Source organism: Nomia melanderi, chromosome 8 (assembly GCF_051020985.1).
Source record: "Nomia melanderi isolate GNS246 chromosome 8, iyNomMela1, whole genome shotgun sequence".
NCBI classification, from domain to species: domain Eukaryota; kingdom Metazoa; phylum Arthropoda; class Insecta; order Hymenoptera; family Halictidae; genus Nomia; species Nomia melanderi.
This window is the reverse complement of record NC_135006.1, coordinates 15,507,829-15,535,488: the sequence shown is the minus strand read 5'-3', so window position 1 is coordinate 15,535,488 and position 27,660 is coordinate 15,507,829. Positions and strand designations below refer to the sequence as shown.

At 56.9% G+C, this 27,660-nt stretch overlaps 1 protein-coding gene across 6 annotated transcripts in view; it reads right to left on the bottom strand.

The window, feature by feature from the left end:
• pxb (putative Hedgehog signaling attenuator pxb) overlaps positions 1 to 27,660 on the bottom strand; it is a 245,006-nt gene that overhangs the window by 42,275 nt on the left and 175,071 nt on the right. For 3 of the 6 annotated variants that reach the window (XM_076369798.1, XM_076369797.1, XM_031969425.2), the window contains one exon: positions 10,915 to 11,092. In XM_076369798.1, the coding sequence (XP_076225913.1) occupies positions 10,915 to 11,076 (162 nt within the window). In that variant the 5' untranslated portion in view covers positions 11,077 to 11,092. Of the gene's footprint in view, positions 1 to 10,914; positions 11,093 to 17,540; positions 18,285 to 18,442; positions 18,548 to 25,517; positions 26,291 to 27,660 lie in introns of those variants that run through there. The other 3 variants (XM_031969427.2, XM_076369796.1, XM_076369799.1) reach the window with 3 other exon arrangements.

Genomic DNA, 27,660 nt, shown 5'->3' with positions numbered 1-27,660 from the left:
GGGAATCCGCGATCTCGAGCGTGGCCAAGGCAAACCTAGAATTAGCATGTCTTCGAGCGGTCGGAATTCGGGTCGGCGAGACGAGGAATTGTTCGAAAATATCACGGAGAATCGTCCGCGATCCGTCGATCGTGAAAACCATCCCCGGGTTTCGTCGATCGTGAAAAGAATCGAACTCGAGGAGCCAGAAATTCTCGCCGGCGTCGGCGGGATTACGAATTTTTTTTCTCCCCGGCGGGGTCGTAGGTGGGCGGCACCCGGTAATGAAGTAATCCGAGTAAGGGAAACGGCAGCGCCGTCGGATCTTCCTTTTTCACAGGCGGCGACGAATTTGGGGGTGGGCCCGGGCGTCGTCGAACACGAGGCCTTCCGTGTGACATTCGAGCGGCCGCCGAAGGGATCGTTAGGCCGGGTAGGGCGCGATTCTCTTCGGACGTGTGCGTTCTCCCTTTAATCTAGATTCGACGGACATCGCGGCAGCTCCGCGGCTCGATCGCAAGGGGTGCGCGCTTCCCTCTCCCCGCGTCGCCCGCTCTGGCGTAACCTTTGTCACGGTTCCCGTCGGTTCGCGCAAATTGTCGAAGGGGTTAGTCGGAGGCAGCGTTCCACCCTTCCCCATTTTCCCCGAATGAAAGAGTAATTCTTCCACCGGCGGATCGCGTTACGCGCTTTTCCAGCCGACGATTCATACGGAACTTTACACCGTCCGGATTACTCGTCGATCGAAAAAGCAAAAGAATAACTAATCGGTCAGCCGTTCGCAGGCGACCGCCACTTTCCCGGTAGTTCGAGGAAACGACGATTTAGGCTGGAAAGACGATCCAAGACGAAATACCTGTGAAACAGGATTCACGATCCCTCTTGCGGCTTCCACTCGGGAAAGCTCGGAACAAGCAAGCTTCCCCGCTAATCGCGGCGTCCCCGTGCGCTTCCTCTGGCCCGGGTTTGCTCGGCGGCAGCCGGCAACCCTTTTGCCGAGCAGAACTCTCGCTTTCCCTGGAGGAAACGCGTCGAGCCGAGAATGGATGACGCGGTCCCGCGTTCAACCTGCCGGAACGCCGCCCGAGTTTCGAAGTAGCCTCGTTTACGGAGTTCGAAGCGGCATTAATTCCTGGCCAACCGACGAGGTCTCGCGCGCGGCTGCGGTTTTTCGCGGGCAAAAGTGCCGGGGAAGGCGAGGGGACGAGGGCTGGGAAGGAGCAAGTGGAACCGAGTCCGTGATGAATCCGTGCCGCTGACACGGAAGTGAACGTCGCCGTCGTGGCACGAAACGGCGAAGGAAATGAAAACGGAGCGCGATGAATATCAGAGGTATTATAGCTTAAACCGTGCGCCAGCACTTCGTTCGATGCTCGGCGGCCGTGGCGGTCTGGGTCGGGAAAATAGGTGACATTTTGTTAGAACTGTTTAACCACAGACGGTATCGAGCTGAAGTTTGCACGAAAATTCACGGGAAACTTACTCCTGTGAAATGATGATCATTGCAATATATACTTCATGCGTTTCAAATAGCTTTTTCATTCATCGTTCGGGCAATATTATCCGACATATTTTCGAATCGTTTATTCTCCATCTATATCGTACTTATTGTACAGCTGTGATTCGAGTTTAATCTCCTCTGTTCCTTCACTTTCGAGGCCATTGGACGTTTAAAGGGCAAAAACGGTGGACTAGGTCTCGATATACGGAACTTCAGTTTCCGGCGGAATGTCACTAAATTCCCGATCCAGCTCGCCGTGCGCCGGCTGTCGTAGCGACGTTAAAGAGGGCCGCGCCGCGATTCGTGCGAAGTCGCACGTGCGCGGCCCCGCGGAATGGAGCCCGGCCGAAATGGCGTTCCGCCGGTGCGGGGCGAAAAACCGGAGACCGTAGAGACGGAGCGCGCGAGCACGGTTTTATCGCGCTCCGCCGCGCGGAATGGGACCGTTCGCCGGGCGCTCGATTAATCGCAGCCCAATGAGACCGGGTTTCTTTTATTTCCGCGGAAGGCGGAAATTGGCCGGGTCTTCCGTTGATTTACAGGGAAGTTGCGCGGGACAAATAACGTTCGTCGAAGCCGCGACCAACCCTCGTTAGTCTTCCCCGGCGTGTCACGGGAGAGGAACTTGTTCCTCGCCGCTCGACCGTGAACGGAACTTCCGAGGATTCGGGGCGAAGCACTCCGCCGCTGTATCCACTTTTCGTCGCCGTTCCTGGCCGCTTGTTCTCGCCGCCCCTCCTGCTCCGTTCACCGCAACCCCGGCGAATTAGATGCCGGCTTTGGGGCGAGGGCGAAGGGAACGCGACAGCCGGCCGATGCCTGCGGGTCGCAGCTACCGGCTAGAAAATTAAGACGAGCCCCGCACGACGCTTCAGCACGCTTGTCGGCCGACATTGTTTCGCGCGGTACGCCCTCCCGCGTCGGCCAATCACCACGGAACCGTTCCGATATCGAATCCCGACGGGGCCGACTCTCCGCGAGGGTGCGTCACTTGGATTTCTTTGCCCGGGAGGGTGGAGATCGAGGAGCAGAAGGAGAAAACCACTCTCTTCTTCGAGCTCGCCGGGGTCTTGGTTCACGCCGCGTCGCCGCTCGAGTCATCTGGGATTTCCAGGAATTAACGGGGATATAGAGCCGGCTCGTTAGTCATTAAAGTTCGCGCAAGTGTTCATTAAGAGTTAATGATACCATTAGACGGTACCCAGGGCCGGCGTCGTTAACGATGCGCTCGATATACCGCCGCGGTAAGGAGCGCGCGTAGGTAAAGTCGAGGGTGTTAAGCGTAATCAAAGAATCCCGCTTTCCAAGGAAAAGGGTAATCGTTCCGCAGCCGCGGAGGATCCTCGCGAGCGCGAGGTGGCTGCGTTCCACGAATGCCATTATTTCCCCGAGCGTTCTGGGGGGGTGTGGGCGCAGAAAAAGATCCGGCTTCCGCGCGACACGATTACCGCTCTGATTCCCGGCGAGATTCAATGGATTCTCGCGCTCGTCCCCGTGTTCCCGGGCGGTTTTTCAGCCGACAGGAATGCGTTCCGCTCGGTTCGCCGCGGTTTGCTCTCGATTTCGCCCCGAACGATCCCTTTCCCTTTCGCGGGGACTCCCACTTTTTATCGGGCGCCGCGCGATTAAGCGACACGCGTCAGATCGTTCCGCAGAAATCTCCGACCGACTTCATTGTCTTCCCTCCGAGCCATTCTTCTCGTCCGCCACCCGCCTCTCCGCCGCCGCGGCTCCTCCTCCCTTTCCCCCTCGCTCATTATTATTCGGCTTCTTGCCGGGCTCTCGCTCTGTTCTTCCGCCGCCCATCGTTTCCTGCTACGGACGCAATCTGCGTTTTTGCGCTCGCGCGCGCGCCCGAGTTATTAGAGTGTGGGTTATTAATTACACCGGGGTTAATTGGCTTCTGCGAGACGACCACCGAAAGCAACCGATTACCTCGAACTCTCTCCACCCCTTTCCCTTCGTCGCTCTCGCTGCCGCCGCGGCCATCTTCTTCCAGCCGACGCTCGCTCCGTGGGAAAAGGTTGCCGAAAAATCGTTCGGGAAACTAATTATCCCGTCGGAAGCGCGGGTCTCGTCTTCGCGAAATTACGCTCGGCAGGCTTTTCGAGCCCGATCGAATTGCGAATAATCGTAATTAGATCGAGGAGACACAGACGCTCGCCGAGGCCGCCGCGACGGACCGGGTCAGGCTCGGAGGGCGAAAGCCGCAAATTTTTGCCGCATAAACCGCTCCTCTCCTGCGCGGCTAACGACGCTCCCGGGAGCGAGGATGCCGCGGGGACGGAGGACGATCGTTTGGCCCGCGCGAATGCTGCCTTCCTCGCACCGAGCAGCGCTCGGCTTAGCAACGCCGGTTGCGGTTTCGCTACACCCTCGTTACGATCCCCGACCAGCCCTTGATTATTCCGGATACGCGTAAACACTGCCGCCGCACCTCCGCCGGCCACGTAACTCGTCGCGCGGAACGAGAGAAACCGTAAACCCCGTCAACATTTGGACGACCGGCGATCCTCCGAGGGTTGCACGCCTCCATCCTCCGGCGTTCTCGACGGAATTCCGTCGTCGACCGCAAATTCTGTCGCCCCGGCTGCCAGCGTTCCGGCCAGCCGGTTATTTTCCACTACATTATGGAGTCGCGGAACGAGCTCGTCCACGAAATTTCGACGCGAATTTCGCCTCGAGCCGGCCGAACTACGATATCCTCTATATACCTTGCAAGGAGGACATAGCGCTTAGATAAACAGCAGCCGAGTTCACCGAGTCCCAGCTACCAAGGGAGTTCCGATCACGGCGATCGCAGGAAACGGATGTTTCGATTCCTGTTGCCAGGACACTCCCACGTAAACGAGGACGCGCCGCGCAACGACTGCACGCTCGAGAAAGTCTCCACGTGCCGGTTTCCACGGAAGCGCGTTGCGTAAACACGCCTGCAACCAGCGACGTCTGACGCGCTCCCAAAGACCATACTACGCCGCGTCTGGCGACGAAGTCGCCGGGTCTAATTATAATTGCTCGGTGAATAATCTCCCTCGGATTCTCACGGAGCCCCGACGCGCCGGCCACCTAGACTAAATATTTCTCAAGAACCAAGGTACTCGAGGGTCCTCCATCGCTCGAGCCTCGCCTCCTTCGGCTGGAAACGACCAGCTGGCCAGATTTATCGTCGGCACCGGCCGACGATCGCCCGTTCCACGGGAAAGGGAGTCTCGTGTCGATGCTCGCTCGATTTATCGCGTCCTTCGAAGGTCGCGCGGGGACGACCTTATTACGCGCCGCGGAACGGTTATTGGTCGACTTTACGTTCAAGTAAAACTCCCGAACAACCCCGGGGAGCGAACACGCGGGCGTACGCGAGCATAATAATGGCCCTAACGACGCGGGGTTTCCGTCGTAGATTTCTCGGCTAAGGATTTCCCTTTCCGACCGCCGCGAAAGAATAAGATCCTCCGTCGCACGAGCCCGCGATATATACCGGATCAGGCGGCGACTTACCGCGGGTCGAACCGCACGCGTAGATTAAGACGTCGTAGAATTTTATATTCATGCGGTGTCGTGTTCAAAGGTCTCGGCGAAAGATGGCCGAACGAACGGTAAAAGGGCCTGGGATCTATAAACCGTGTCGGAAGTGCGCCCTTACGGGGCTCGCGAGAGCGACGAGAAATTTTAAGCTTCCCCGGGGAAGGTGAATTATATTTTACACGGTGCTTTCCGCGGCTTCGAGGTAAACGTTTTCCTTGTCGTTGAACGGACGACGAGGAGCTCCCTTACCCACGGAACTCGCAGTCAGTCCGAGTTCCTTACCGCGAGGGAAACGTACCGAGCTGTACGTTTCGTTGCGACCGGTTACCTTTATTCAGCGACCACCGCTGATCGATCCGCACGCGGACCGCGATCCGCGATGGTTTGCAAACACCTGTCGCTCGCAACACATCACTTTTCACGGTCCGCTGCCGCCCGGCTTCATTACAACCGCGACTCGCCGCTCGCGAGAGCCGCGCTCGGAGCGCGAGCGTGGAATACGCGATCAAACGTTGGCAAAATAAATATTCGCCGAGAGTTACTTTGTGCCTGTGACTCCCGATATTAAAGTTCCAGCCGCGGAGCGAAGCCGGAATAATTAGCCGGCCGCTGTGACGTTCGAGTCACCGTCGCGTGTCGAACAATGCGTTATCTTTCGTTCTTAATGGGGTTCGCGTGGGTTAATTGCGGTACCCGCGGACAAAGCGGGACGCGCCGCGACAGAGGAGCGGCAGGAGCCGCGTCGCGACGCGAACGACGGATTTAAAAAGCCGGAACGGAGGAGGCGAAAGAATCCGCGGTCGCCGGGGGTACGCGGCGTGCGCCAGCCGGAAGAATATTACGCGCAGCGCGAAACGAGCGGTATAAATCGGTGCTTCGTACGCGGAAACAAAGCGCGCAACCGCCTGGCCGGGCCGTTTTACTTCGGTGCTCGACGGTCTTCGAACGAGAGGGCAGATGGAAGGGCTTCGGATCAAAGGATCCCGCGATTTCTGCTCGCGTGTGCGTGTCCTGGCTCCGCGGTCTCATTTCCGAATAATTCTCCGATTTTTCCGTGGCCGCTTTCACGGCGCCCCGCGACCCGTGAAAAATGAACGCGCGCGCGAGGGAAGCTGCGCTGTTAACAGTTGCAGCGGCGGTAAATTCTACTCGAGTCTCGCCAACGTATTCGGTGCACGCACGCGGTGGAATTGGCTGGCCGTAGAAGCGGCGGCGGCGGCTAGGCACCGGTTATTGCGATAGGCAAACCGGCCTCTGGACGCGAGTCCCCGGACGGACTGGCAGGAAATCCGGGCTATCGACGAAAGAGAAGGGACACAATCGGCCCGAGATAATCCGGACGAGGGTCCTCTGTCGATATCCAGGAGGAGGACGTCGACGTCTGGCATCGATTCGCTATCTGTACGCTCGAAATGACGATACGTCCCATCGAGGCCAACGCCGATAAACGAAACCAATCCCACTCGTGCCGTAATTAACCATGGCTGCGGCGATACAACCTCCGAGCCCGGCCGCGCGTGTACGCGACCGACCGACCGACCAACCGGCCAGCCGGCCGACCGCCGCGAAACTCCGGGAATAACTACCCCCTTTTTCCTTCCTATTTTCCAGGCCGGTTCACTTTTTAGTCTTTCGTGCCCGGCGTGCTCCGAGCCGCGCAAACTTCTGCCTAGGGGAACAGCATTCTTTTCCCTCTGCTCATCTTTCTTCCCCGTCCTTTTTCTCGCTTTTCCCCGGCACCGTCCGCCTCTCCCCAATCGAGATTTTCCCGTCGGCAGAAACAAAGCGGATTCCCAGGCGTAATAAAGAGACTCGGCCCCGACGCAAAAACGCTATCAGCGAGGACTCCTTCCCGTTCTCGCCCTACCCGTTTCACCCCTTTCCTCGCCGAGCGACTCCCACCTTCACGAAGGTTACCGAAAGCAAAGAGGGTTCTCTCACCGGAGGAATCCGATTTCACCGCGACCTCCAATTTCTTCCAGTTTCCTTTTCGTTCGATAGCCGCTCGTCGCGCCCGCCGCCCCTCTCTGTCCCATCGCTCTCGCCCGTTCCATCCCGGCAAGCCTTCCTACCCCGTTCGGCCAGACGGCGGCTGCAATCTCGCGCGGCTCATAATTCATACCCAAACTCGTCCAATTGGCCGCGGTCGTCGCATTATACCCGGAGACTTAATCTAAAGTTTCGCGGCGGCGGCGGCAGCAGGAGCGGCTGGGGGTGGTTGTTTCTCGCGTGCAAGACTTTACCCTCCCGGCGGCGGGACTGGATTCCCGGCGATAAATATCGTCGAAGAAATTAACCCGAGAAACCTCCGAAAATGATCCCGACAACCCGGCATCGAGCGAAGGCTCGGTGTACAAGGGAGCAAGGGCTGGCACGAGGGTGGCTTAATAAATATCCCGCGACTGTATCGTCCTCTAATAAACTCGAAACAACTTACGCGAACTGTGTCCTCCTGCTGCTTTTTAATTACTATCATCCGGCTCGCCTTCCCCTTCCTCTGTTTAATTTTTCCGTCCCCTTGTCCGCGCCCCCCGCCCCCTTCGCGCCGCCGGAGCTTTTTCCGTGTCGGGGCTGGAAGGATTCTTTGCCCGGCGACTCCGCGCGCCGGCTTCTCCCCCGGTTCTTTTCCGGAGAAACTTGCCCGACCGCTTCAATTCCCACCGCCGAGGCAACCCCTTTACGTCTCATGGAAAGAACCCGGCGTAAACTGGCAGGACGATGCGCGGTAAAGCTCGTCGAGCTGGCCGACGCACAGTGGTCGATTCTGCCGTTGTAGCCGGTCAAAAGTCAATTTTCGGAATCCCTTTGTTTCTATTGCGACGGAAATTGCAATCGAAATATAAGATTCCTTAACCTATCGCATAGAATATAATTGATCGTCGATATGCTATTCTCCGTGTATAAATATACAATTTTGTTATACAAGTACATGTAATTGGCAATATCTAATGTTTCTTTTCGTATTACGTAATTTATAACGATCATATATAGAATTATATTTGCGAAACGACAACATCAGCTACCACGCGACGGTTCGTCGAAATCAAAGGGAGAGGCGGCTGCGCGTTGACAAACATTTGTGAAGTTTCGATCATCGCACCGAGGGGGCAGCGCGGGGATTCGAAGGGGTGATCGCGGAGCGCGGTACGTTTGTACAGGATCTCGGTCAAGGAATACCGGAGGACGAACAAAATGTTTACCGCAATTTCGGTGGTTACTGGCACAGCGCGAGGGCGGATCGGAGGCGGAGGAGATCGGGGGAGAATTCAATTAAGCACGCCCGATGCGTTTAACGCTCCGTAAAGCCAGACCCGGGAAAAACCAGCGGGGCTTTCCTTTCGACAGCCGCGGGATTTGCATGTGCATCGTTCGCGCGACGTGCAACGGTGCCGGGCGTCGCGGCCGTGTCTCGTGGCGGTGTAACCGGCTGGCCGCCTCGGTCTGAGCGCCTCCCGCGCTAAATAATCATTTTAGAGTAAACTCTCGCTCGCTGCGAGACACTGCTCGATATTAAAGTGATTTAATATAACGCGGCCCGGCTCTAAATTAGAAATTATAAACGGGGCCGCAAATAACCGGCACGTCGCGAGGAAACCGCGCGCGTGCGATTAAAGGGATTTTCTGCGAAATCATCTTCCCCCCGGGCTCTCCCCTTCTCCGCCCCACTCGCCGTCTCTTTGCACGACGTCGTCACATAATTCGATATAAATTATTCCCGCCGCGGCCGGTGTCCCGGCGTGTCGTTATTTTCGCGCGGTCCTCGCCATTTTTAGAGATATCCGCCCCCGGTCGCGGGCATTCCCACGAACATGCCGGTCGTTTAATCGAAACGAAACGGAAGATAAATCTCGGCGCGGGTAGCGCCGGGAGATTCTCCAATTACGCGTAATGATGTAAAATCGTCGGGCGATAATGGGTCCCAGGGTTCACGGGACGCCGGCGAGAGAGACACGTGTTCTCTATTAATAGGCCCGGGCCGTTTTTACCCGGGCCGGGTCGCCGCGCCGGGGGCGCGAGGAAAAACCGGCCGGACGGAGAGGACGATGAAAAAGAGAGGAGGCGTCAGCAGACCGATGGCGCCTGTCACTGGTAAATACGGTTTTTCAACCGACAGCTTAAAGACAATAACAGAAACAGAGCTGTTCCGCGTGTGTCCAGGGCTACACGCTCGCCCCTTTCTTCCTCGCAGCTCCACCCGACGCGGAGCGATTCACCCCGAGCGAGCTAGCGCCGCGATTATTCTTCGCGGCCGGTCCCGTTTTTTAACATCCGTCCCGATGATCCCTCTTCCCTTCTCGTTCGCAATGTTTTATACCCTTTTTGCGCCGCACCGAGCCGTACCGTCGATTTGCTCGACGATAAAGCGTAACGAGCGGTAGCGTCGCGCACCCTAATAATCCTTCCTAGGCAATCCCTCGCATAAATGGAATTTTCGAGCGTTCAAAGGGAGAGGGGCGCACAAGCGCCGTCGCAGTGGATTACGGGGCACCGTAAAAGTTGAGGATATTTTAACGACGGGATACCTCGTTAAAAACTCCGCGACGGGACAAGGTGGACGCGCCTAGACGCGAGACAATCGGTTAATTACTGGAAAGAATCCGTCGGGCGCTGCTCGAAACGATCCACCCGTGCGGCGATCGAGTCGCCGAGCGGATTAAATTCTGTTATCCAGCTGCCTCGGTTGCGCGAGCAATCCTCTTGCCGTTCGTACGAAGCGCGACAACGGACGGAACAACGGAAGACCGGCGTGGATTAATCGTTGGCCGAGATTTATCGGAGCGTAACGAGACGTCGCCCGACAGGAGAGAAACGAAGCCTTTCCGTGTCACGAAATCCTCGGGGAATTTCAAAGGTTTTGTCGCGCGCCGCAACTTATTCGGAAGTTTCGGCACGCGAGGCTTCGACGGCACCCTTACACGCGCTCGCGCTCGCGCTCGCGCGGGCACACCGATCGCGCGGGCAACTTTAATTGAAATTCTTTCCGTTCGTCTTCGACCTATAATCCCGGCCGGCCGTAGATCACATCGAACAGAGGGAAATGGTTATAGAATCCGCCGCGCGTTTCGCGTCTGAACGCGGCCTCGGTGTGCAGTTAATAGTCCCCCTCCGGCCTCGTTCGTTGTCCGAGGGAACGTCTCGAAGATCGAGCCGGGATTCCGAATAATGCTTTGTTAGGCGGCCAATCCCGGCCACAGAAGAAGCAACGCGAAGATTAACGGAGACGCGGGGGTGGTTTTTGTTCGGCCGAGCTCCCGATTCAATTCGCCGCGGCGCGCGCAGATAAGGGAGCAACTGGAATTTATCCCGCTGTAAAATCCCGTCCTTCCGATATGAATCGGGGAACCATGGAATCCCGTCACGTTCTTTCCTCGAGCCGTTCTTCTGTGCCACCTGTTCCACGAACGGACGCGCGAATTTCATTCTACCCCGAAATTACCGGTATCCCGTGGCGTTCCGGTTTCACGAAATTAACTTTTTAGTTCGACCGAGTCTACTCGGCCGCCCCCGTCGCGCACAGGCTTCGTGTCATTAACTAAACATGCGACCCGCGCCGAGGTAAGCTTCCATCAAAGTGTATTCCGCAGCTTCGTTAACGGTAGAATCACCTATTAGAGAATATTGCATGAACGACGTAGGATTACTAGCTCCGACGGAAAAGCCGGGCAAGTTGCAAGTCGATGTAATCCGGCGCCGAGAGATCGAACCGAACCTCAGGGGCGGTCGAGCGGCGAAAGTTCGATCGGGAATCGAACGACGACCGAATCGAACGCCGGATCCGTTAACGAACGATGGATGATTAACCGCGGCGACGGCGGAAAGTCGCCGCGGAAGCGAGACTCCTTTTACCGCTGGCAGGCGGCATCTGGTTCCGAAGAATCCTCGAAATAACAGAGGGGGATGATTGAACTTACCGGAATGGCGACGCAATCTTCGATCTCGGTGAGGGGTTCCTCCGAGCAGAAGGTGCCGTCGGTGAGGAAGGGCGGCCGGGGCGGTGGCGGCAACCGGAACTCAGGGGGTGGGCCGGGGCACTCAGGGCACTCCGTGCTCTCCAACGTCTCCAGCTCCTCCATCCTCCACCTCAGCGTGCTGAAAACCACACGGAAAATCAACGCTCGATTAATCTTATTGACAGAACTATTAATCGGCGCGGGGAAGAAGCTTTATCCGCTTCCCGACCGCCGCCCCGTAATTTATTCCCTCTCCCGGGGGCTCTCCGCCCGCACGCGAACCGCCTCCGATCCGCGGCATTGATTTTTTTTCCTCCGACCGACGATACACGACCGATCGCCGCGGGTGCATCGAAGACCAACAGTCGAGAATTCCGGAGGGTCGTTCTCGGCAAGCCGAAAAGTCTGCGTCGGGAATGAAATGAAGCGGTGGTAGAAATCTCGTTACCGCGGTCGGACGAGGGGCCAGCTCCGGCAGCGTCGCGAGAAGAAAACCGAGGGAGGATGTAGGGAACGGAAGGGACAACGAGGGGTCATCGCTCAGATAAACTCGTTAGCGGCCAGGGGGTATCGTCCAGGGAAAACAGCGAGAACGCTCGAGAGCGTGGCGGGGAAGCCGAAGCGGGCGGATTCTCGGAGCGCGCAGCCGGCGAGTCGCTCGGAAGAAAAATTGCAGTTGACCGAGAAAGTTCGTGGCCTAGGGTTAAATTGATAAGGGGGAAAGGGGATCCCCGCGGCGCCGAGCGAGCATCCCGTCCCGTCTCGTTCCGTCGCGGGAGAGTGGATTTCGCCGGCTAATTAAGAGATACGCGTCTGGTAGACGACCATTAGGAGCGGCCAGCGCGGCCCGCGGGCGGCCGTGACACCGGTCGTGTCCCGTAAACGGGGCTAAACGCGCGGTTTTTCAACGCGCCACACATCGCGCGGGGTTATCCGGGTCTCTCGTTAGCATAGGAAGCACCTTCGACTCGAGAGCCGTTCCAGCAGGCGCTGACTGCCGGGAACGATCTTCGCAGTCGGTATGCTAATATCGGGGACTTAATTACAGTCTCATAATGAATCAGTCACGCCACCGGTTCGTCTGCGTCCTATCGCGCTACCCTCTCCGTCTCTCCGTCTCTTCCCACCCCTCGGGCACACACGATCGTATTCCCTTGATTAATTGTTCTGCCCCCGCCGCGAACCTCGATCGCGTCCTTCTGGACGATGATCTGTCGCGTGTTATCCTCCGGACGGAGCGGACGACGCTCCGATACGACGTAGCAACCGTTCGTCGTTCGCCGTGACGATCGATTCCGTTTTGCTCACGTTCGTGCGGTCGAGTGTTTATTTATTCGTCTCCCTTTGAATTGTCTGTTCTTGTTATTGTCCGCTTAGAAATGGAATAATAGAACGATCGCGCTGTTCAGAGTATTTTTATGCGAAAAGAGGCAAGCGCATTCGGTTTCCCAGCTGAAACGAAAGGAGCGCACTGCTTGGTATTCTCCGGATTTTTGGGAAGACCTTTGACACTCGAACGGTTAATCCTCGCGGTGTCGTGACTATTTGAACCCATCGATTACGGACACTTACGTTTCGCTACGCCTGAACAGCGATAACTGTAATCCACTTTTTATTCTCTAAGCGGTGCTTATTATTTCCCTCCGTTACGTCCGTTACATGTTTCGCTCTGCTCGAAGTCCACCGTTCCTTTTTCCCTTTCGCGAAGAGACTAGCTTCTAAAAGGGAGCCCAGTCGAGACTATATTATACAACGTCACGGTACAGGGGACGCGGCGTCGCCGGAAGGCTGACGCCGAGGCAGAAACGTATTGTTACGAGTTTTCATCTCCTCCCGATGGAAAGTCGAAAGACATCGGCGAACTCCCATCGAGCAAATACCCAGTCCGTCTTCGGGAATTTTTGCGAAAGCAAAGTTCACAGAGGACGGTCGTCTCGTCCAAGGGATTCCGGGCGTCGAAGATGGAACAAGTTCCAGGGAATGAGGCCGACTCGCCTGTGCGCGAGCGTAGCCGGCCGAGAAAGAGGGAAACCTCGGAGGTGGCAGCGGAGCCGAGCGACGAAGAGGGTATCGAGCCACTATTTTACGCTAAGCGCGAGCGCGCGCGATGGTGAAAAGGGGGAGTGTGGCAGGAGGTTCGGGAAACGAGAAGAAGAGTGGCACGTAGGTGGATGAAGCCGAGGAGGGAGAAGAACACGCTCGCGCTCGGTTTAATAAACGCAGGCTTCCTCCTTTCCGTTTCGTTTCTCAGCTCGGCCGATGATCCGGCCCGACTTTTGGCGACGTCGGTAGCTCGCGAGTCTTCGTTTCCGTTCCATCACCTTCGCCAAGCCACCCTGCTTTCCTGATTCGCGTATAGGGCAGAAAACGCGCAAGAAAACGTCAGCTTTTTATACACGATTCTCACTGCGTTTGCAGTTGATTTCGGTGAATATGCGAAAATTGCGATATTAATCCCACATTTTACAGCGAGTTTCGAGAGGATTCGCTTTCTCATCTCCCGCGTGACATACGACCGCAGCGACAAAGTACTGTCGCGAGGTGACTTACGACCGTTAAGGGTTAATTCCCGCGCCTCTCTCGCGTCTACGAGTCCCTTTGTATCTGAACCGTGGAATCGATAACTCTCCCGATGAGTCCCTAACGAATGAGCACGTCGGCGCGTTAATTTTTGCGTACGAAGATATTCTGGAATCGGTGAGTGATCCGGTCGGGTCCATTGTTCCGCCGGCCACCAGGAAGAGGGCGACCTCGTAAAGCGGTCAAACCCGGTCAGGAATTACTCGAGAGTTAATTGGAAGCGCGGGGACGCGATTTCGCGCGGTAAATCTTTGCCGCGAGCGTCGACACGGTCCCGTTGCCCGAAATAGTACGCGCGACAACGGGTTTCGGGGCCGAACCGTCGCGCGATCCGAGAATTAGAACTGATGCGGCCGGGAACGAAAAGGCGGAAACGTCGCCTCTAATGAAATTGTGCGGCCGGCAGCCGTGGAACCGTCGGGCCGGACCGGAAAAATCGCGACGCGTCGTTCGTTTTCGGTGGCAGCCGCGAAACGCGCTCGCCGGGTAATAAATAGCGGCGTTGCAGCCGCGGCGGCGGCGGCGGCTCTCGCGGCGGCAGTTCCCGGCTTAGAAAACCGCGAACGAGGCTTTATCGTGACGCGTGGACCGGCCGAATGAAATTTTGCCTAATCAGACGCGCGCGTCCCGTGCCGGGCGTCCAGCGGCGGTATCTCGCGAGCCGACCGGGCGCGAGTGAATAATGAGAAACACGGGAAACCGGCGGGCGTCGCGCGGTGGCCTGGAATCGTAAAAACCCGGGCTGGATTCAAATTCTCGGGCTTCTTGAAAATTCATGACATTTTTATCATACTCTTAAATATACATAGCGACTGGTGATACGCTTACAGTTTGCGGGAAGTCATCAAAAATGAATTGAGAGTGCCTCGAATACGAGGAAAAGTTCCGGGATAATTCTAATTTCTTCGAGACTGCACTTCGCTCTACTATGTTCGGGATAAAGACTGAGAATACGTTTTAATGGACATCATACGCTTGAAACCGTGGATATTATAGTTTACGAATATAATCCTCGATACGTGCTTGAATTTGTATTTCCCAGGTATCGATATAAAAATAACAGAAATACGAATTCACCGGGGGTTTCCACGATGTCTAGTTCACCGTGCGGCGGCGGCGAACGCGCGTGATATTACGCGCCTGTGATTATTCCATTAATTAAGCACCGTTATAAATCACTGCCGCGCGGCGATAAGAGGATCATGTACCGGGAAAAATTTGATGCTACGCGGCGCGGGTAGAAAAATAGAGGAACTTTCCCGCGGGAAGATTCTGTTAATTAAATTCCAACCGATGCGGGAATTAACGAGTCGCGTTCCCCCGCGCGTACGCCCGCATTAATTCCCGTCCCGGGTTGCGCTCGAGCCGAACGCGTTCGAATCTCCGCGGACCATTAGGTAATGACTCCGTTCTAACGGCGGCCGTGGTTCCCTCTCGAAATCATGGAGAACAGGCCGAACCTCCGAAGGTGTCGGCGATGACGGGAGGCCCGCGAGAGAGCTCGTGCGTGCCCCTCGTCGTCTCCGGTAATTTCATTACGAGAATCTGGACGTTCAGCCGCTCGTCGTCGGGAAGTATATATTCCTGCGGTGTGTAACGACCGCCTGGAGAAAGAACGTGGCTGGCTGACGCTCGAGTCGCCGGCGAGACGCGGGAGAGGAGCTTTCGCGAGGCCGCGTCGCGTCAGGAAATTTCATAACGTCCCCCGACGAGCCGTCGTATCGCCGAGCACCGAAATTCACGACGTCCGTCGCGTCGTATCCTCCGAAACGAATGTCGCCGTGGCTGGTATTTATGGTCGGTCGGATTCGTTTTAATGCGCTCGCGAGACGCGGCCGTTCCGCCGCGCCGGGGGGGAAATCGGTCGGCGAACGACTTTGTTCGGGCGGCTCCGAAAACCCGACGTAATCGAAATAGAACGGCGTGTACACGTGCGACAAAACGTGAAAAAAGAGACGCGAAAGCGACCGGGCTCCCCGAGATCGACGAACGCGTTCGCGTTTAATAGCGCGTTCACGGCGACAACGAACCCGGCGGATTAGGAGTGGCCGGGTGAAATCGGCTTCTTCGTCTACGGGGGCGTGCGCTTAGACGCGTCCGCTGAAAAATACTCGCGGCACGGATGGCCGCGGGAATACACTGGCCGCCCTCCCCCTCGGCCCCCGCCTTCTGCGAGGAAACTTTAAATTAACTCGTTTTAATCCCGCGGAGAACGTAAGCCGTTCCGCGAATCGCTCTTGTCGAGTTCTGACGTTAAGTAATCAGATTAGCTCGAACCAACCTCGAAACGCCGCGGAAATTGCGTTAATCCACTTTGAGGGCCGTTGGCGCTCGAAATGTTCGGATAATCGTTCGAAAGAAGGGGAAAACCGTCAAGAAAAAGCGAATTTTTTCCGGCGTCCGTCGGTCGTCCTCGGTCCCGCGACGCGGCGAAGTTGCCCGACCGACGGCGGGGACGTCGCCAGAGGGAGGATTCCTCGTCGGGGAGGGACCGAAAGTAGACGAGATTAATTTGGAACGTCTCGAGATTCCGGCGCGCGATTTCGACGTCGGAAAGTTCGGGCATTAATTATTATCATTAAGCCCACTGGCGGCGGTGTTGCTGTTTCGTTTCGCCGGGGCATCCATCAACCCCCGGCGAAATGAACTTCGAAGGCTCCGCCGGCCGGATCGACTTTTCAAAGCTCTTCAACTTCCGGCGGAGCGCGATGCTCGATGCAACGGGTGATAGACCTCGGAACGCGGCGAAACCTATTATCCGTCCGTCGACGCGTTTCCTTCGTTCCCGTTTTGGGCGAACAATCGCGACTCGCGAGCGGACGGGGACGGCGTTAATATCGTTCGTAGTTTTCCGCGAGAACGGGAGCCCGCGGGGCGCGGGCCGGTAATTGCGCAAATACGGTCATTAGGGAGCCAAAGCCGGGAAAAGAGACGAAACGCCGATCGTTTCCGTGTCCGAAATGATGTATGAATAATTTCCCCGTGGCGCCGTCGAGGAGAACTTCGGGAACGAGCCGCGCGAAGTGCGAATGGGAGTCTTTTGATGGTCGTTTATTAATACACCGCGGAACTTTGAGCATTTCCAGCGCACAAAAGATCCGCCTTAACGCGGATTACATTTTAGCCCGGTTCCACGGAAATCTTCCGCCAAATGAATTCTATTCCGCGCAACGCCGACCTCGCCGGTTCGCGGAACTTCCCGACACGGACGCGCGTTTTTGTTTCGGCCAATTGTTCTTCCTGGATGGAAGTATCGACAACCGCGCAATCAATCATGTATATAAAATCATCTGTCCCCGTAACGTCAGCGTTACCGTTAGTTCTACTCGAAATGAAAATGGAAAAGGTGTGCACGTACCGACGGTGGATCAACGAATAAAATTACTTCCAAAAATCGGAGTCTCGTTCGACGTAGAATCGTTTTCCAGCGTAGGAACGCGATGGGGCACGAGGAAAAGTATTTTCCATACCGATCCTCGGAGTCGCGTCTCCTTTTACAAGGCCTTAGTTAATAAAATCGGACGTTTCGAGTATTCTTCAGTCTCGCCGCCTGGAATTTACGGGCGAAAGTATCGACGCAGATTACAGCGCGTCGAGGCGCGTGGGCGGGAGCAATCTGTGCGACCGGGGATTCGCGTTTTCGGTCGATCGCGGACCGCGAACCGGGCAACGAGCGTCCGGCGTCGCATTATTTCAGCATTAGCTCCGCTCGACGAGTCCTGCCGTCGCGTATCTCTCGGTTAAGCGATACAAACACGACCGACGCGAGCGTTGGCGCGCTCGGACGCGCCCGCCACCCGGCGCTGATACGCGTCGCGGAGATGATTACGGCTGTTTGCGAATCGCGCGGCTGCTCCCCGACGATCGCGGATCGAAACGAATCGCGCCGGACCGAACACGCTCGCGTCTCGAGGGATCGCGGGAACGCGATACCGGGGATTATGAAATATGCCGCGGACGAAACGGCGTCGAGCGTCGTTTCTTTGGAACGCTTATTCTCCACCCACATCGTTCTCAATTTGTCCGCTTTCTCTGACCCAGCAGTGTCCACCGGCGGTCATCAATTCCTGTCCCCCGCGATCGTTGCGCTCTCGACCCACGCCGATGGGATCCATTTCAGCCGCGAGCGCCGCGCCGCTTCGCCGTTCCCCGGCGTGTCTTTGAAACCCCTTCGACCGTGGAGAATCCTGTGCGACTTCGGCTCCGCGCTCCGTGAAATCGCTCGAGGAGTTCGCTTCCCCGCACCAATCGCGCGCCGAGCGCCTCGTTTCGCCGCCACAGTGCCACCAATTGAGGTGCTGGCTGGGCAAAACTATTTTTTCATCTTGACTGACACTTGCATCCGGAAGCTCTCGACGACGGGTGACTCGCGCGTGTTCGACGTCGTCTTCGTCCCGAAGGATTCTTCGGCCCTACCTTAAACTCCCGCGTTTTCAAATCTCCAATCGGACGCTAAGGTTCGTTAAGTCTGTTCTACGTAAAATTACGCTTCAGCGTTACTCCGTGATACCCACGAGCCTATCGCCGAAACATCGACCGATTTACAAAATTTAAGACACGAGTTTCGTCCATCGAATTGCTCTCTGGTCGCGGCACTGTTCGTCGAGGCGAGTCCTCTCGCGATCGCCAGGCGCTGCCAACGAAACTCAATTAGTACCGCGGAAAAACAAGGGACTCCGAGGTAACGAACGCAGACAACGGAGTTACGAGACTCGCGGAACGAGCGAAACCCGTCCCTCGCGGTGCGCGTCTTCGGGCAGGCTCGCGATAAAAGGTAGGCGCGTGCGTTACGGCGTCCGCTTTATGACGCAACGCTTAATGCCGCGTAATGGGGCCACGTGACGCGGCGGGAGTCGCGGAACGGGGCGCGTGCACGCGAAGGAGGAGAGGCCACGGGAACATAACTCACGCGGAAAAGACTCGGGGCGTCCTCATCTCTATGTTAATCTTCCCTTGGCCGTGGTCCCGGCGGCGTTGCAGGCGACGCGTCCTTTCTCCCGGCGTCCCTCTTCTTTCCCACCTCTTCGCGGCTCGTTTATGCGAGGATCGTCGATTACCGGCCTCATCCCGTCGGACCACACCGAACGAAAGACCTCGCCGGTGCCTGTTTACGTGCTCCGCGACCGGGGGACGGGGGCGAGCGGAGCGCAAAGGACGAGAGAAACTCGCGAGACAACGAAGGCGCGGACGAGCCGAAACACGTGCCTCTTCTCCGACGACCGATGTGCGCTGGAATTGCCGATAAACGCCGGGGACAGGTTGTCGTACCGCGAGCCGGTTCTCGCGCTGTCGTTACCGGATGAACGGCGTCTGCCGTTATTATGGCCCGCAGTTCATAAACGGAAGTAGTTTATCAACGGCGCGGTTGGCTGTTACCCGAGCGAGTTCGGAATTTCCAGTGGTTCTAAATCCGAGCGACAATCGAACTCAACCGTCCGCGAGGTGCATTTAGACGCACGGAAGGCCGCTGGTTCGTTAAGCGGCCGGGAACCGTGGACGTGGATTTTTCGTGGCATCTGATAGGGGGTTGTTCCGCCGCGAACGCGCAATTATTTCGGCCGAATTCTCGCCCGGTCTCGGCTCATTACTATTATGCATGCAGCCAGGATCGTTTCCGGCCGGTATCTCCGCGAGAAAATTGCTCCAGCGTGCGTAAGAGACGTTATTTATAGGTGGACGCGGACGGCGGGAAGGGTGGCAGCGCGGTTACCAGCCGTAGGGTCGGGCGAAGGGCGCGGCTACGCCCGTGGATCCAGATTATTTCCACGATGGCGACCAGCGCCGACGGCCAACCCTTCCCGGCGACTCCGGTTTGATTCCGAGTCGACTCGATCGTAATCAGGGACGCCGGCTTCCATAATTTCGCGCTTCGATCCCGTCCCAGTGATTTCCGCCGGTGGACAGAGTTGTTCGTTGAACGCGAAGTTACGGGAATTACGCCGCGTCGCGGCCGAGGATTCGTTTGGAAGGCCGCCAAGGGGATGAAACAAGAATCCCGCGTCGAGTGCCGATAATTTGTTTAATGGAACGGCTAATCGCGAAGCGGACGAGTCGAACGACGTTGCAGCACGCAGCTGTAAGGCGACGTTCCTCGGAAGCACGAGCGTCGCGCGATATTTCACCGTTTCCCCCGTATCAGGGCTGCGGCTCGGTCGATGCTCTCGCAGTTTGTCCCGTCTAATAAATAATAATGGTAATAATTCCTCCATAGATGGGAAGAAAGTTTCTCGTCCCCGTCGCCGCTAGCTTTGGAGCGGCGCTGTCTCCGCCGGGGAATCCGTCGCAACACCGTCCACAATGGAAGGGCGGAGAAAGGGAGAGGCGCACCGGGGGAAAAAGCGGAGACAGTTCGATAGGAGGACACGAGATATGAAATTATTTATAAGGCCGACCAATAAGCTATCAGAAAGCTATTAAAAGTTTTCGCGATCCAGAAATAACCTTCGAGCCCGACAATATTCCCCGGAGGGTGATCTCCTGCTCGTAACATTTCCCAAGATCCCCCGGAGCTGTGCGCGTCGCGCTACGACCGATGCGTGCCGTCTGACGCACTTGTCGTTTTTCCCCTTTTCCCTCCGCCGCACCCTCCATCCCTTCCCGGCGTCGCTTCGCTTTCCACCGACACGCCGAAGAAAAGGAACGCATCCGTCGGCCGTGCACACCCGGGAAAACCGTACGTTTCCTTTGGACGCTTCTCCGTGCTCCCCTCGAATCGCGACACACCCCCCGTCCCCTATCCGCGCCGCCCGTGGAACCTGCTATTTCGAACTGGTCCCAGCAATTTTTTATCGGATCCCTTTGTACCGAACGATCGAGTCGTCCATGCTTCCGTTTCAATCTCGAAGATCGTCCTGAAATTTCCGGGCCGACTGCCGCTTCTCCGTTGCCGAGCGTTTACATCGCGGGACGAGGGTCACGCGCGACTTCTTCGCGACAGATTTCACTCGCGACGCGTTCGCTCCGTTCGACGGGCCTCGAAGCGGTGCTCCGCGGCAGCGTAGGCGCGCGACGAATAATAAAGCCCGGCTCCGGTCGGCCGCAAATAGCGGTCGCTAAGAAGAACCGTGTAAATTCGTAGGGCTTAACGATCCGTAAATCTGCGAGCATCGGAAAATACGCGGGCCGCCCACGCGCTATAATTTTCCCGTGTAACGATCGGTAGAGAGAACTCGCGAACAAGCGTCGTAAATAAACCGAACGCAAACCATGCTTGTCAGCCTGACGAGGTTTCAGCAGTGTTTTAATTCTTGCCGTTTCGTAGCCGTCCGTCCGTCGCCGAAGTTACACGGGGCTTCGGTATACATTCCGTGGATTTACCGAATGCTCGGGCGGATCGTCGAGCCGAGGATCGCGATACGACGTCGATCGATTTCAATGCTTATTACCGAACGACCCGACTTGGTTATGTTTTCACCGAAAGCCGTGAATCACTCGGAGACCTCGAGCAACGAACTTTCAATTTCCTCTCGCGACGCAACAAGGTTTTATTGTTCGTTTATTGTCGCGCCTAACGTTATTCTCTTTATCCAGCATGATGGCGTACAAGAATAAACATGACCTCTTTTATTCTCCTTCGTTGTATCTCTAACACTGGAACTACCGAGCATTCGTTGGGATTGATACGTAGCTGTTCTAACGATCGTAACGGTTTGTTATCGATTTCCTCTGATATATTCGTTAATATTCAAGCTAATTCATCTTGGAACTCATTTCGAATACCGAAAACTTCTAAGATATCGATAATTACAAAGTGAGAGCACTAAGACCGATCATTTCCACCGATACGATAGATGCACCGTTGATAACTGTACGCGTAAGATATGTATCGCTATCGTCGATAATTTTTCGATTACTTTTCCCTCGGTCTCCAGAGAGCCGCGCCACGTTAAAGGGAGCTACGGTCAGCTCCCGATCGTTCCCGAACCGTCCGCGATTCGTCCCAGGACAAATTTATAAAACGCATTAATCGCAGTCGCCGCTGCGCACCGAGAGCTCTCTAAATATTTGTCCTGTGACGAGTTGGCATCGATCCCCCAATGATACAACGACAGAGAGTGTTTGTAGACACGCGGAGGAGACAGAGGAACGATCGGGGTTAGAATGGCAGCCGGCAATCTCGCAGGATCATCCCCCTCGGGCAACATCGATACTCTCGTCACGAGTGTGACAATCGCCGGACGCCGCGGCGGACAAAAGTTGAACGCGATCGGGCCAGTGGTGTAGGGTAGGGGGTGGCTGCTGGGTTTTCGAAACTGTCGCAAAACTCTCCCGCCCAGCTTGCCATAGAAACAAAGTTCCGCACCCTCCTTTCCACTCCCTCTCTCTCTCTCTCTCTCTCTCTCTCGTTTTCCCACTTGCTGGGCTCTATTTCTCCATCGAAGAGCGTGCAATTTGACGAGGGTCATTCTCACCCTCTGGGTTTCGTTTTCTCGATTTCTCGAATCTCGCGTGTTTCTCCCGTCGTCCTCGTCGTCGTCGTCTTGCGAGAAGATCGTTTAATTCGCCGGCGTTTCGCGTCCCGGCGAAGGAATTTAGGGGTTTCGCCGGCAGGTTGAAAAGCTCCCGGCTATTCCCGGTAACGGCCAGAACTGTTCCCATTCTGACATAAGTTCACTGCATTTTCCAATATCCGAGTTTACCAAGGAAACGAGCGGATACGGGTACACCGGGCCACTTGCGAGGCGAATTCCGCCCGTTAAATCCCGCTGCCCCCGTTACCGATATTGCGCCGCGAGTCCGGCCCCTCGTATCTCGATTTCCCGCGGACCTATCGATATAATAATTTCGACTGCCGGCTGAAACATTCCGCGGGAGGGATCGCGACGAAAGGGAAGGCGAAACCCGGTCGCCTAAAACTGCTCGCGGCCCACCCCTGCGCCACGTAACCACCCTCGTAACTTTCTTCCTTCCTCCGTTCCCTCTACTTTCGCCCCATCCCACCCCCCGGTACACCTCGGTGCGCCGTTACACCCTCGCGTATTCCGTAGGGAGAACTTTTGCACGCACGTGTTCCACGTTTCTCACCGGTGCTTTATTAAACCGAGACCCTCGAGCACGGAAACGACTTCGAGAGTCAGGTATTCGGCGGCGGGAGAGAGGGTGGGCAGGTGTCGGGTTTTAGTCGCTGGATGTTGCGCTCGGGACGCGAGCCGCGCACCCGCGCAGCCCGCCGATATCGTTTCCCGACACAAGTTTACGAGCCGACGTGAGCCTGTCCGCGTGTTTAGTAGCTCGAACCTCTGGTTTATCGGTCGTCAACTTTCCGTGATTAGCGTCCCACCCTTTCCTCTTTTAAACGGCGCGCCTTTATTCCCATTCGGAACGAGACTTCTCGCGGACCGCGGCCAATTCCGAAGGGATTGAAACGCGCGCACCCTACAGCGATCGTAACGTTGCGAAGATAACGGGCTGGATTTCATGTTTCCGGGCTGTCATTGTCCTGTTAGGACATCGCGATCGGCGCACGGAACCGAAAAGGCTGCGATTAACGTTATCGAAACGGACCGGGGTTCGTCGTTGGGAGTCTAATCTTCGGCCGGCGATCGCTATAAATATTTCACGGCACGTAAACGAAATTCGCGTCGCCGGTCGGACAGTGAAAACGACGCGGACAGTCGATCCGCGCGGAGCATCGTGGTCCGCGTCGTGCCTCCATCTGTCGCCGTTTCCGGGGACTATTCACTGCCAAGGGCGCAACCGAGGCGACCCGCGGAGCAGGATCCTTCGAAACAACTTTTCCAGGGGAATATCGCAACCGTGAATATTTCATTCCGCGCGATCTTCGTCAACCCTCCACGGGGAAAAATTGTTCCCTTTCCGAGGCGGGTGGGACCGGGAAATTCGTCATTCGTACGAAAGCAGGTATGTATCCGCTCTGCCGATCGGTCAATTTTCGATCCTGTCACTTCGCCGGACGGTTCTCGAAATTCGACCTGCGGACCGATTCGTTTCAACTACAATAGCCGTAGTCCAGCGCGCTTTTTTCACCTGCCGAACTTTATATTTGATCGGTACCACCTTTGCACGACAAAATTGTTCCAGTATCGAGTATCAATCGCTGTACAATATTTTTTGCTGTTTTTCCTATTTTTTTTCCATTCGCCGCTCGCGGAGTGGCGGTATCGAGGAAGAGAGAGCGAAAGAGGAAAAAAGCACGGTATTGCTACTTTGACGCGTCTACGGGAAAAAAGGATAAACAGTCCTGATATTTCCCGAGCGGAGACCGGCACGCTCCAGTGTGCGCGCCGTGAAAATAAACGGTGCCGCGTCCAGGGCAGAAAACGAACTACTCCGACGTACCGGGGTCTAGCACGAATTTTCACCGTGAACTCTCCGCCCATAAGTTCCTAATAACTGTCAGCGGCAGACGTGCTCTCGCCTCGCTCGACTCGCCTCGCTCGACTCGCCTCGCTCGACTCGCCATCGGATCCTGGCGAGTGCGCGCCAGCCTCGAGATTATTTCTAATTTCATCCCCCGCTGCCACGCTCGCGGTAACCTCTTCAAATCAATCCGCCGAGAGGTTCCTCGAAAGCGCGGCGGCCGCGTATCGGGCGCAGCCGGCGACGAAACGCGACGAAACTCAGCGCGCGCCGACCCCGAAGAATACCGCCGGCGCGCAACTGTTCGCTCTCGGCCCGTAATTTCGCAAATGGAACGCCGGCACCCCGCGTTTCCGGCGCGGCCGCGGATCCGCTTAATTACCGCGATGAAAATTCTCCATTACGCCGGCCAATCGAGAGTAAACACCCCCGCGACTCGATGGAAATTCACCAACAGGTGAACGAACCGCGCGAGTCGTCGAGCCGACGCTCGGCGGAACCCGTGGAGAGCGACGCCGATAACTCGCCGGGGGAAAAAGAAGAAAAGGCGAACCGGCGTGCAACGGTGCATATATTCCGGCGCGTTAATCTCGCGCGACGCTTCGCGGCTGCGAGTCGCGAAGTATCGATCCTCGTCGCGCGTACCTTGGAACAGCCGGAGAGGAGCGGCGAAGAGGAGAGAGGCCCGGGGAACGGAGAGAAAAGAAGAGAAAAGAAGAGGAGAGCTCCCGTCGACTCTCTTTTCAATTCCCGTCGGAGATGCTTTATTTGTTTGCTCGCCGCGTTAAGTTCCACATTTCTCCGGCAGCCCGACGCACACCGGCGGAATTTCTTTCCCGTCTCGTCTGTTTCGCCCCGGTCTCGTTTTCTCGCTGCTCGGTCCGCCGGTGAATTGGATCCGGACGCGGCTGGGCTATCGCATTACGTTAACCGCGAGAAAATATATATATATATATATCTGCGCACCCGTGAATCCGGCGACGCTGCGGAAACCGAAAAGACTTTTGAATCGCGACAGGTTCGACGAGATCCGTCGACGCGAACCACTCCGCGAGGTCGCCGCGTTCCTTCTCGCTCCCGATACAGATTTCCCCGACGAACGGAAATCCGTCCGCGAGATCCGCCGACAGAACGAGCGAACATAGGATGGAAATTCGACGGGCGCGGGTCGCGAGCGAATCTCGCGTCCCGGGCGGACAGATTTTCCGGAGCCAGTCGGACCCGACGGCGCGGCCCGCGAATCGCAAATCCGAAATCGATACGACGGCGGGGGTCACTTTCCACTTTTACGATGGGAATCATATCCGGCGGAACAGCCGGTTTCCAGGATCGTATCCTGGATAATCCGCTTTCCGGGGGAAAAAATCTCGCGGAACGGCGCGGTCGCGTTGAAACCGAAAGGAGAGGGAGAGATATGTATCGGGCCGGGTCCCCACGTGTCGCTGAAAAGCGCTCGACGGTCCGCGGGTAATTTCCACGCTCCGAAAACCGTGCGTTTCCCGACGAGACGAGCTTTCACCCTCCTCTGACACGGTCCATTTCCCGGCACAATTATCGCGCCGTCTGCTGCTCGGATCGTAATCGTCGCAGCGCGCGTACCCGCTTGCGTCCGCCCGGAAATCCCGAGGAGAGACCATTACTCGCAACCTGGTGATTATGCGTACCTCAAGAATTCGGGCGACACCTTGCCGGTTTGCTAGCAGCACATTTCCTTTGCGAACTCGGTCACCTTTGCTCCGGGTTCCGACGCACACCACTCGTTCGATCGCGCCGCGAGAACAATGATTCCTGCGCGGATCGATCTTCCGTAAACTGTCGATCACTTCCGTCTCGCCAGCCCCTTCCTCTCGCTTCTTCCTATCTCCCTTTCGATTCACCGAGACGCGGTGCGTGTGTTCTGACGGTCGCGATCACTTTTGCCTAGATCACCCGTCGATCAGCGTCGATTCCTCCGACCGCCGATCGACCACCTCTGCCGCGCGATCGTTCCTCGACGGAGGAACCCTGACGGCTGTCCGTCGAGCGGTGGGGCGCTCGAGGATCTCCGCTGCAGATCGGTCGAACGGATCGCGCGATCCATACGCCGTTCAACGAGCACGGTAATCCAGGGGGTAGAAGCTGCTCGTGACACTGGCGATCGCACTGTCGATCACTTTGCACGGATTGCACCTCGCGAAACCTGCACTGATTCCCGAGGAACGACTCGACCACTCCGAATTCGGATGTCTCGTACTTGGTATCTCCTTTGCGTCTCGCGGGCACCTGTGCACCGAACTCGCGTAGCTTCCCGACGAACCGTCGGCCCGATCGACTCGCGTAAGGAAACAATCGGTGGACGCACACGCGACGAGAAGAACGTGTTCGTTTCTCTCGGGATCGGCGACACGCGGTTCCTGCGCTCCCGGAAACCAAACTGACAACGCTCGCTTGTCGGCGACGCGCGGCACACTGTTGCTCACCGCTTTCGCCCGATCGCACCGAGGCTCCGTTTCGTGTCTACCCCCACCCACCGCTCTCCCTCTCTGCCGTTCTCTACACGTTGCCAGCTTCCCCTTCCAATCGAGTCATCCCCCACTTCAGACTCTGCGCTAGAGTCTCCCTCCCTTGCACTCCTCTCTATTTCAACCCCTCTCGCCGTCTGCCGATCGCCCGATTCTCCAGCTTTCTTGGTGGATACGCGGGCAGACTTCTTTCACGAGGGTGCGACAGAGTGCTCCCGTCGGGCGAGGGGCGGGGGGGACGTGTGCTGTTTGCAGGAGGGCGGAGGGCGAGGAGTACCGGTGTCGTCCTTTTAGGAGCGCGAACACGGTGACTCGCCGGATGAAAAGGAAGAAAAAGGAGGGAACGGGGAGAAAGAAGAAACACGTGGGGTGAGAGCGCCGGGTTCGGAGGCTAGGTTGCCCTTTGCTACGCGTCTGCACTATGCTGCCCTCCGACGAGGGTTCGCTCGTTTCTGGGGTGCTCCAGCGTCGACCGGCTGGCACAATGCGCCGACGAGCCGGCTGAATGACAGGACTCCGCGCGACACGCCGCGGCGACGGGGTAATTCCGCGGGGGCCGCGACGAGAGACAAAGTCGTCGCGCCGAGCGACGCTCGTTGCCTCTCGTCTGCGCCGGGATCATTTAAAACCCGACGAAGATGGAGTCGCGACTGCGTTCCCCTTGTTTCCGCGGTGTCTCCGGCCTCGAAATCGACGCGCCACCCTTTCTCTCCCTTCGATCGATGCGCGTACCGCGGATTCATGAGAAGATCCACCGAGGCGGAGAGGTTCGAACGGTCGTCTCTCGCGTGCCGCGAGCGCACGGTCGCTGGACTGTTATCCGGTCTCGTTGCGCGTGCACAGGAAACTGGATTAGAGCGTGGCGGCGGTAACGGAACATCCGTCTCGTTATCGTCGCGCCGAGATCGGGAGCGTCGCGCAGCGTGAAAAGCCAACGGAACTCGTGCGGGTGGAATATGGGTCGCGGGCCGGAGCCAGCCGTGGGTTCCTACGATCGCGAGCGACTAGAGGCGTACGATGGAAGAGAAAGAAAACCGTTCGATCGCGATTCGAAGCGAATTAACGGTATCCCGTAAGTGTGGCGCGTATTCGATTCGGTTCGAAATCTTCGCTTCGACCGTGAATCGACGTAGCAAGGCGAACAGTTAATTACACGAATCTCTGCGTCCCGGCGTACAGTTTAAGCCGCGATAACACGCAACCGGCGGAACCGCGCGTGGTAACCCAAATACGCGTCGTTCTAGGCATCCGTCGCATCGCTCCGCTGGTCGCATACCCAAGAAATTATTCTCCGTGCGCGTCGATG